This window comes from Saccostrea cucullata, unplaced genomic scaffold (genome assembly GCF_032062105.1).
Source record: "Saccostrea cucullata isolate Sc308-1 unplaced genomic scaffold, CSIRO_AGI_Scuc_v1 ctg3136, whole genome shotgun sequence".
Lineage (NCBI taxonomy): Eukaryota > Metazoa > Mollusca > Bivalvia > Ostreida > Ostreidae > Saccostrea > Saccostrea cuccullata.
The window spans coordinates 98125-109603 of NW_026938289.1; the positions used below are offsets into that span (position 1 = coordinate 98125).

Here is an 11479-nt window from a genome sequence, read left to right on the forward strand (position 1 = left end):
GGCCAGACATTCCTTTTCAATGGTTGAATACTTACATTCGCTCGGTTTCAGTTTACGGCTAGCGTATGCTACTGGAAGTTTCAACCCAATCTCATCGTCAAGCTGCAAAAGAACGGCACCAATACCACCATCTGACGCATCTGTCTGAAGAATGAATGGTTTAGCAAAGTCTGGAAGTTTCAAGATAGGTGAATGCATTAGCATTTGCTTAAGAGTATTAAAGGCGTTTTCCTGTGGTTTATCCCAAACTATTTTGTTAGGAGCGCCTTTCTTTGTGAGATCTGTAAGAGGCAAAGCAATTACAGAAAAATTTGGTACAAATTTCCTGTAAAAACTTACCAAACCAAGAAAAGATCTAAGCTGGCGTTTCGTCTCTGGTCTACTTGCGTCTTGAATAGTCTTTACCTTTTCAGGATGTGGTTTTAGTCTATCCTCACCTACAATGTGTCCAAGACATTCTAAACTGCTGTACCCTATTGAACATTTTGATGGTTTGGCTGTCAAATATGCATCTCGCAACTTACTGAAGAGTTCCTCGAGTATCTTCAGATGCTGGTCTAAATCAGGTGTGAATATGATAACACCGTCAATAAAATTATCAATGCTCTGCATACCACAAAGTAACTTACGCATAAGTCTTGAGAATGTCGCTGGAGCTGTTACTAATCCAAACGGCATAACTCGGAACTGAAACAAACCTTTGGATGTTTGAAAGGCTGTCTTTGGCTTTGAGGATGCAGTAAGTGGAACTTGCCAGTAACCTTTGGACAAATCTAGTTTTGAAAACACTTTGTGATTAGCAAATTTTGAGAAAATCTCTTCAGCGTTAGGCATTGGTTCAGCGTCAAATTGAGAACAAGAGTTAATAGCCCTAAAATCTACACAAAAGCGAAACGTATTGTCCTTTTTCTTAACAAGTACAATTGGTGAACAATAAGGACTGTCTGAGGGCTCAATCATGTTCAACGCAAGCATTTTCTCTACCTCTTTATCCACAGTATCTCTCATTGCAAATGGTACTGAGTACGACTTACTTCTGATTGGTTGATCTGAATTAGTTTTGATATCATGCTCAATCAAGTGAGTGCAACCTGGAACGTCAGAGAGAACATCTGAGAATTTATTCAAGAGTGAAATTACTTTCCTTCGGTCATTACCTGACAGTTCTGGATTAACATCGACGCTTTCTGGTCCTTCCGCATTCCCTGAACATGGAATATCATCTGTCTCTTCCTGTTCATCTGCCGTACAATCAATCACAGCGGAGCTGACAATTGCGTTGACCTCATGATCTAAGTCTTCTTGAGCAGTGTTCCTGTCAAGGTATTTCTTTAACATGTTGATATGAAATGTTTTCAACTTACCTCCCATGCTGATCTGATAATCTACCTTGTTTACCTTCTTTATTATGATAAAGGGGCCCTTCCACTGCAGTTATAATTTATTGGAATCTGTGGGTAAAAGAACCAAAACCTTATCACTTACTTTCAAATGTCTAGCTCTTGCTGATTTGTTGTAGTATTTTGTCTGTTTTTTAGCTGCCTTCTCCAGGTTTTCTCTCGCTAGTGCAGCTGTTGATTCTAGACGCTCTCTTAAGTCCAATACATACTCGTAAGTTGTTCTTACCTTAGGATCTTCGACATCTCTTGTCCACAGTTCTTTGAGGATACTTACCGGTCCCTTGACATGCCTTCCAAAAACTAACTCAAACGGGGAAAACCCTGAACTCTCCTGTGGGACTTCTCGGTACGCAAATAGAACTGGATTTATATATCTGTCCCAATCTCGGGGACAATCTGCAGAAACTCGTTTAAGCATTTGTTAGAGAGTATCATTAAATCTTTCGACCATTCCGTTCGTCATAGGATGATAAGGTGTTGTGATTATCTGCCTGACTGAAAGCAAACGACTTACCTCTCTCATGAGTGCTGATTTGAACTGACTACCCATGTCACTTAAGATTTCGTCAGGTATACCCATCCTTGAAAAGATCTCCAAGAGTCCCTCCGCAACTCTCTCAGTTTCTATTGATGCCAGAGGAATGGCTTCTGGATACCTAGATGCGAAATCAATTAAAGTGAGTATATACCTGTTTCCTTTATCTGTGACCGGATGGATTGGTCCAACAATATCTACTGCGACTCTTTTGAACACTTCGTCTATGAGAGTCATCTTCTGCAAAGGATGTCTGGTAACTCGGCCTTTGTGCACTGTTCTCTGACAAATATCGCACGGGTGACAGAAACGCTTAACATCAGACTGTATTCCGGGCCAATAAAATTCTGTAAGAATCCTAGAAGTTGTGCGACAAGTTGCTAAATGTCCTGACATAATGGATTCGTGCGCAAATTTCATTACAACCTCTTTAAATTTCTGTGGTACCACAAGTTGAATAAAAAACTTACCGTTTTCATCTGTTGATTGATACTTACTGTAGATTAATCCGTTTTTCAGAAACCAGCGTATTTTACCTCTCCGTTTCAGTACCTCCTGGTCTGCTGCTACCCATTGTCGAATCTTTCCAAGGGTTTCGTCTTTCTCCTGTGCGATCTTAATATCATCTGGTCTTATATTGTCCTTCACAATCTCTGGGACTTGAAGTTGAGGATATGGTTTCTGCTTTTTCTTGACTTGTTGTCGAGTCTCTACTGCATGTACTTCAGTCCACAGCGGATCTGGATCATCAGGCGATCTTACCTTATCGATGTTGCCGATGATGAGATCATAAATAGGGTTATCCATGCACCAAGCGTCAAAAGTTCCTGTAATATATGGCATATCGATAGAAATAGTAGCTACAGGTACCTTGACTGAAGATCCATCTGCTAGAATGCAGGTTTGAAACTTGTTTCTTATGAAATTATCCTCACCAACTTTGCTTTTTCTCACAACTATACCTGTACATCCCGTGTCTCTCAAAACTGTTACGGGCATACCTTCGGCATATCCAGCTGAAATAGGTAAGTTATTTTGCTTCTGATAGCAAGATGAAGAGACCTTAGTTGAAAAGTCACCTGCGTCAGAGTTTGTTACATTGCTTGTTGGTAAAGAAGAAACAAAACTTACATGTACCTTGGCCACGGTTTCATCTTTTGCAGTTTCCTCATTTATAGAATTCTCCGATTGCTTATGAGTAACTGAACTAACCTTTGGCTTGTTTCTGCATTCTGAAGCTATATGGCCTATATTATGACATACATAGCATCGTCTTTCTGATTTTGGAATAAATGCTGGCTTAGCTTGATATTTTCTCTCACCTTTACTACTTCTGTGACTGTCATGATCGTGTCGATCCTTCTTTTGTGGTCGGTAATCAATGCTTTTGTCGCTAGTGAATGTTACAGCATTAGCCAACCTTGCTTCCCGGTATTGATCTGCTAAACAAGCCATGTCTTGAATGGATTTTGGTATTCGCTCTTTTAGGAAAAGAGTTAAATCCCTATTACAAACATGCAAAAACTGATCTCTTAGAACCAAATCAAACAAAGCTTCAAAAGTTTCAGCAATGTTTGCCATTCTCAACCATCTTTGCAGATAATTAATAAGTCTCACAGAAAACTGAATGAAAGTCTCACCTTCTTCTGGCCTGGAAGATCTAAATTGTCGCTTAAATCCATCGTCAGTAAGGTCATAGCGCTTAAGTAAAGCTAATTTTAACTTATCGTAGTCAAGAGCTTCCTCTGAAGGTAATAGAGCATACACATCTAATGCCTTACCTTTAAGAAGTGCGCTGAGATTTGTAGCCCATGTTAACTTAGACCATTTCTGTGTTTCTGCGTATCTCTCGAATCTCCTAAGATAACTATCCATGTCATCTTTTCCATCTGCAAATGCTGGAATCTTTGGTCCTTTCATTTTTACACTAACCTCATCACTTGGATCACTAATCTTTAGTTTCCCTTTCTCCTGGAGTACTTCCATTTCAAATTGGTGGGAGATTTGTTGAAGTTTCAATTCTTTGTCATACTTCTTTTTCATTCGTTGATACTCTAATTCCTCTTTCTGTCTTTCTCTTTCTGCTCGTCTTTCTTCTCTTTCGATGTCCTGTTGGGTTCTTACAAATTCTCTCAAATCATCTTCCTTATAACCTAATGATACCCCATAGTCAATGAGTTCTTTCAACCTTTCAGCCATGATTAAAGGATACACAAAAGTCAAGAGTACAAAAGTAAAGATACAAACAAAATCAAACTTGGGTGAAACAACTCAAAATTTCCGAACATACCTAGAGTGGTATTCACCTGAGTCTGTGTCCAACATACATGCACTTGGGTACGCCAAACATGCACATATTTTATCTAATATACACATTTTACACTGAAACCACTTACTACTTACACAACACAGACACACAACTTACTGAAGTGACTTCTTATCAGTTTGGAAATTTTGGAGTTTCAGCAGTGATTGAACCTCTGGGTCCAGATTAACTCTCTACATAGCATATCTACAATACAAAAGTACAGCATATGATTTTTTTTTTTTAATACAAAAATTAAATTAAAGACAGATTGATAGGAAGAAGACAGGTAGAAATCAAATTGTGTTTTATTCTCAATTCAATTTGAAGTTTAATTTTCACAAAACAAATAATATTCTCTTTATGATATCAATAAGTTTTTTAGCTAGTGTTGTTCTGTGATTCTCCCCAGTCCTTGTTCCTATTTTGTTCTTGAACCAGATGACTGCTGCAGCTTTAACTTCGCTGAAGTTGGAGCCAAAGTGTCATCATCTGTCTCTCATCAGAAGTTTGGAGCTAGTTGCTAACAATAATGAAAAGAGACACAAACACAACTTTAAATTTAAGTAACAATTCAGAGGAAAAATCCAACGTTGAAAGGAATGTTGAAATAAGAAATGTAGTTGTTCAGCTGCTGTTGCCGGAACCAAATTATCGCTAACAATGTTGCTGGACAATGAATGATACAGTTGCTGCTTTTGTCATAGTTGTAGATGAGCCGTTGAATGAGATACACGAATGGATTAGCTCTCTATACAGAATCCGTTTTTCCTTTAGGAATCGTATCCCTGGAAGAATCCTATCCCACTTCTGACACCATTGTTGCCGGATGACCAAGCGTCTTATCCATTCTATTTGAATACTCAATAAAACACAAGTCCAAAAAGGTTTCAAATGTATATTCTGGTTTTAAAATTACAATGATTCACTGGAATCGTACACGTGGTGTTCCTCGTTGCGCACACTCCCCTCTCGGGTTTTGGGACCTCAGAAGCTGAGTGTCTGTATCTAATAAACTTTTGCTTAGGAAATATTGTTGAAATTATCTCAAATTTAACTGGCTAAGGATGGAATTCACACATTTACAAAATTATCAAAGACCCGTGCATGTTCTAGCGTGACACGGCAGGAAAAGAGGGTGATTTACTCAACCGTGCCTGTTAAATAGCCTCGAACAATTGAGGCTCCATAAAGGTTAAAATAGTAGAGGTCACCTACAGGATAACTGAGTATTATACAAATAAAATCATACATGTAGAGTAAATGTGACAGTAGGTCGCGGGTTTGCTGACGTCATTAAAACTGGGTACGCAATTTATATGATTTATATAACTTTCTTGTGCACATCTGATTATGACGTCACGGTGAGAAAGGGAAAATTTCAGTACATAATCTAGCTGTAACATTTGTTGAAATAATAGTTAAGTGTAACATATTCATAGAACATGCTGAAGTTATAAAAATAATAAAGGCTTATTTTGATTCGAGTGACCATCACTGAAAGTGTTAGAAGCGTTTCATTACGTATCATCAATCGCATCTTCTCGGGTCTATTCTGAGAGCACATGTACTTGTTTCGGAAATAAATTTTAACCCTTGTATCATGTATGATTTATAAATATTAAATACCGGTATTAAATGAGTATAATTTTAAAACAGGTTATCTAACTCCGAATTACACTCGATACCCCCTCCTCAGAAACGCACTCATTTTATTGTACACTTTCAGTGGAAATGCACTAAACAAACTGTTTATTAGCATTGTCTTCTACGATAATTTATCTACACAACCACATATGGCATGCATGTTTTGTTTTTTATTTATCTCCGTAAACAGCGTCAAAACTTTGAAGGTCGAACTCAATTATGAAACGGTATGTGCTAATCTCAGACTAATGTATATAAAGGTTGATCACAAATTAAAAACTGCTAAGGCACAGGTCTCCGGGGTAATCTTAATGAAACATAAACTAAATTATATACCGGGTATATTATATATACATTTTTTGAGCGGCATTGACCTCTTGTAAATAACCACAGGCACGTAGGATATGACCCCCTCCCTCCTTTCCATTTTTTACTTCCTAACGCCAGGGATGAGTAAACTTTTTCCATTTTTTTTAATTTTTACTCCACCCTATATGTGCACGTTGATTTAAGGTAGTTCTATACTCGGCACTAAATGGGCTCAATCTTTAAAAATCTGCTTTTATAAGATAGACATACATCCCAGCAATGGATAGACACAAGAAAAATTATATGTCAACATGTTCACTTTTCCGCTATAGCCTATCAAGTATATACCCCGAAATGTAAAATACTGAAATTTTACCTATCTTAGATTTTGTTGTATATAAATTAATTTAAGTCTACATATTCAACTTTAATACCCAAAATAGAGTAGAAACATGTTATTAAACAATAAAATATCATTGTTTTGCATGAATTATTATAAATAGATGAACTTTGTTAGGCTATTGTATCAAAATCTGATGTGAGAAGATATGCTTCCCAGGACAATCTTGGTCATTTAAAAAAAATTATGGACTCAAACTTCGTAAATTTGCATTATTTTTACTAAATTATATTTAAGAAAAATAATAAGCTTAAAAAATTATATGTTGACGCATTAATTTTCGTGGTATGAGGTCTACACTTAAGGTACCCCCCTACTTTCTTTCTTCCAGAAGTCATGAATTGTCACATATTTCTGTAATACTGTTAATGTTTGAGTGTATACTTGTATTTACAAGCTTGTGCATTATTTAAAACAATAATCATACACACCCAAAACCTATTGTCCCTAAAATTTATCTTATTTTACTCGAAAAATAAAACACACTTGTCTTTAAATTGCAGACGATGAAAATGAAAGTAATTCACTGATTCTCAGAAACTGGATGATTTTGTCACAGAAAGTAACAAAGTATGCTGCAAGTGAATCAACTTTTGTCAAATACTTATTCAAAAGATAATTTTGCATTGGGGTTCGTGGGTAAGCAGGTTGGGGGAGGGGGTATGTGTTTTATGCAATTATTATTATCTAAAGTAAATTTTGTAATGTTTGATTAGTAAAATTAATAAGTTTTCAAATCGTAGTCATTACTTTTCTTCCGAATTATCACTATAAGCTTCAATTTGGCCACCGACAACAGTTGCCTCGATAGTTTGATACAGTCATGTTCTGATGTAGCATGTCTATGGTCCGTGTTTTCGACGCTGCATATCAAACATGCATCATTCACAGAAATATTGTTTTATTACCTAATTATTTCTGTCAACCGAAAGTTGTTCCCAGCCTTTTCTTTTTAATTAATTTATCCTTAAACTGTACAATATGTGTTTGTTGACGCGACCGACTTCGAGCAAAATCGTTACCGGATATTTAAAATGCTAAGTAAAAGTCAAACCAATATAGTATAGTATTTTCTACCTGTATCTACATATTAGCTGTGATGGCGGAATACACAGGGAAAACACTATGAGATAAAATCCGCTCTTTATTGCGTTAGTGGTCGCCAATAATATGTAACAATTACACAAACTTACAGAGGACAATATAACACGTCTGGTCGGGTCGACGATCAGCATGGAAGAGAGTGACGATTACGTCACAGCCCGCATCACTGCCGGCCACGTGATCGGAGGCTGCTAGGGAATTCGTCCCTAGCGCCCCTAGGACCACTACATTCCTCCCCATTTTGTAAGAGGGCGTCCCAGCCCGTAAAGTAATTACAATGGGACAAACTATAATATACAAATAATAAAAATTAACTCCTAGCAGGGCCTATCTTACATACATACACATGCATTCACACAATAATAAACATTAAACATTACTGTCTCTATAATAATAAAAATCACAATTAACAGTTCATATCACACAGTCACTCATCATCCGCGTCGTCTCGGAACACCACGAGGTCCATCGTTGTAAACATCTACCAAGTGGTCCAACGTTGATACATCTGGATAGGCTCTGCTCGGTACATCTAAAGGCGACATCTAAAGTGCGGCATAAGTCATCAGGACTATCTGCTCCCAATTCAGGTAAGTTCAGGTAAGTACATCCGAGTTACCAGTCTCGGTCACGGCATACTGGTTCAAAACGGTCCCCTCAACTGAGGTCCAAAGAACACTCTGAAGTTCCTAAAAACTAGGCCCGCCAGCAAAGCGACATCCTGTCCCCTCGCTGCGGCAACTCTCCTGTACACCTCCCTGATGTGTCTGGGACCCATCGGTGCTTCAACCCCACAAGGAAATTCAGGACTGTCCGACTCGACCAGCAGTCGGTCCATAGGAATAGCTCTAACTCCCGACAACTGGGTCGCGGACATCTCCGCGATCCGACCTCCAACTCCAAAGAAAACGGGTCGGCCAGACTCCACCCAGAGTCTCACCTGCTCCGGTCCACCTGTGAAGTCACGGACAAAGATAGGTACCAGGATTGGAACAAACATCCCGTCCAACAGTGTAAGGCAATCTTGGGTAGGGACGCGGCCCAAAGGGTCGTCCGCGTTCCCCCTCAAAACCAGTATCATCGCTGTACTGAACGACGCCTGGCGGAAGAACTCCGCCAGCACAAACCTCTGACACCTCTGGGTAGACGGACCGGAATAATCCAATCCTATTTCCCCTAGCACAAAGTTCCTATTTCTACACACTCCCACAATGCGGGCTACATCTGCTTGTGTAATCAAGTCCGCCAACCCAGGGGAAATCCCCTGAGCTACGACCCAATGCGGATTACCAACCTCCGAGAAAGGTTCCTCTCGGAAACCATATGCTACATATCACTTCCTAAGCGGAGATTCCGCTCTCGAAGACAAACTCATCAATCTTCTTAGACATCACTAACGAACCTACAAAGACATGTAAGTTTATCAAACCAATGCCTAACTACTAACTAATTCATGTACAAGTCTACCTAAACCGGATCTTAACCTACTAAAACTTGCACATGCTTCCGCACCCCTGCGGAAACCTTACTAACTAACTAACCAGTGTCGACTATGACCGGACTACATTCGGGGCAGATATACTGAGGTACAGATTTAGCATAATCCTCACTTATACCCACACACCCTGGGTGAAACCAGTCCCGACAATTGTCGCACTGCACCATCATTCCCTTGGGATTAGATTGTAAACAAACATAATACTTCTTAGCTCTAGTTCCCTTAGTGGCTCTAGGTCTCTTGGGCGATTGGGGTTGTTTATTCTGGTCTAATCTTTCCCTAACCCGTTTACGAGTACCCATATATGGACCTACTGACTCCGCTGGTTTGGGGCTAACTATTGAGTGACCCCCACTCCCCGGGCTCTCAGGACTTAATCCTGACTCTGTGGACCCCAGCGGTGTAACCACGTTATGTATATGGGAACTATCCCCATCTCGGGCTACTGACTGTCCGGGCAACCTATTTTTGTAGTTTATTAACCATTTAGGGAGTTGCCTGGACTCGCACCTTTTAAGCTTGTCATGGTGCATAACCTTGACCTCGCGCCGAGATTTTACAACAAATATTGTGTCTGACTTGGTTTCTATTATTATCCCAGGACCCCTCCATACTGACTCTACCTTTTTTCCCGCATTGCGGCGCCAGTAAACCAAATCTCCGACCTTGAACTTACTGGTACGGACCTTAATGTCATGCGACCTTTTCATTGCCTTTTGCGCGACTTTTAGTTTTCCGCGGGCAATATCGTGCGCTCTCTGAACATTGTCTTCTAGATCACGTACATACTTGTCCACCTCACCCTCCTCCCCATTTTGAAAAGACGTGGAAGGCGGTGGGGCGAACATCAAGGTTGCTGGGATATTTACTTGATCGGCAGGGACTGCTTTCCCTACCTTAGTTCCCTTCTCAACAATATGACTTTGGTCTGTCATATTTAAAATGCACAGCTTGGCTTTGTTACCTGCGGTATTGTATGTCCGCGAAGCTACTATACCAGGCGGAAATATGCTGGCTGGCTCCAACATAAACTCTGGCATATCGGAACTGTGGGTACTCTCGATGATCTGAGCAGTGTGCGGGGGAATCCGCACTCTGCGGGCTGAAACCGCATCGAGTACTGGTACTGACTCATCAACACTCATAACAAATATAGTGTCGATGCCTTTAACCCTTAAAGTTCCGGCTTCACAAGAAATCTCTACACCATGCTTACGCAGGAAATCTATGCCTAGGAGCATCTCGTCCTGCAGAGAACCAACATAGATCGGGTGTACAAAGTCATAATCCCCGATGCGTATATTAAGACAACCGAGGTACTGAGCGGTCATACCAGCTCCCTCGCCAGCCAACCTAACATTAGTGTTACTCAAAACTTCGGGCTGCGGCCTCAAAGACTTATAAACGTCACTAGATATTATTGATATGTCGGCTGCGGTATCGATTGTCGCTCGGACCTGTTGGCCTCCAAGCTGTATCGGAATCCGCCAAGCTCCCGAACCAGTGACTTGACTACCGGACCTGACTGACGGGATAACGTAGGTCGCGTTTACATTTGGCTCAGTGAACTTGACTTTAGTCTCATGTTTCGGTGCGCGATATCTATCCTCGTCCTCGCTATTTACTGACTTAAGGCAAGGCTTAGGGGACCCCGATCTACGCCGTCGCTGGCGGATCGGGCAATCGCGTAAGAAGTGTCCTGGCTCCTGACACTCAAAGCACACAATGGGCTTCGTCGCACTAGAGCGGCCCCTACTCGGTGACGGATCCCTCGAGGATCCTCGCTCTACACCATGCTTACGCAGGAAATCTATGCCTAGGAGCATCTCGTCCTGCAGAGAACCAACATAGATCGGGTGTACAAAGTCATAATCCCCGATGCGTATATTAAGACAACCGAGGTACTGAGCGGTCATACCAGCTCCCTCGCCAGCCAACCTAACATTAGTGTTACTCAAAACTTCGGGCTGCGGCCTCAAAGACTTATAAACGTCACTAGATATTATTGATATGTCGGCTGCGGTATCGATTGTCGCTCGGACCTGTTGGCCTCCAAGCTGTATCGGAATCCGCCAAGCTCCCGAACCAGTGACTTGACTACCGGACCTGACTGACGGGATAACGTAGGTCGCGTTTACATTTGGCTCAGTGAACTTGACTTTAGTCTCATGTTTCGGTGCGCGATATCTATCCTCGTCCTCGCTATTTACTGACTTAAGGCAAGGCTTAGGGGACCCCGATCTACGCCGTCGCTGGCGGATCGGGCAATCGCGTAAGAAGT

General features: G+C 40.7%; 1 protein-coding gene across 1 annotated transcript; it reads right to left on the reverse strand.

Moving 5' to 3' along the window:
- Nucleotides 1-1821: 1821 nt before the first annotated feature.
- Nucleotides 1822-4134, reverse strand: LOC134249909 (uncharacterized). The gene has a single exon (XM_062732265.1). It carries the CDS (start codon nt 4132-4134, stop codon nt 1822-1824), a length of 2313 nt encoding a protein of 770 aa, XP_062588249.1.
- Nucleotides 4135-11479: the final 7345 nt, after the last annotated feature.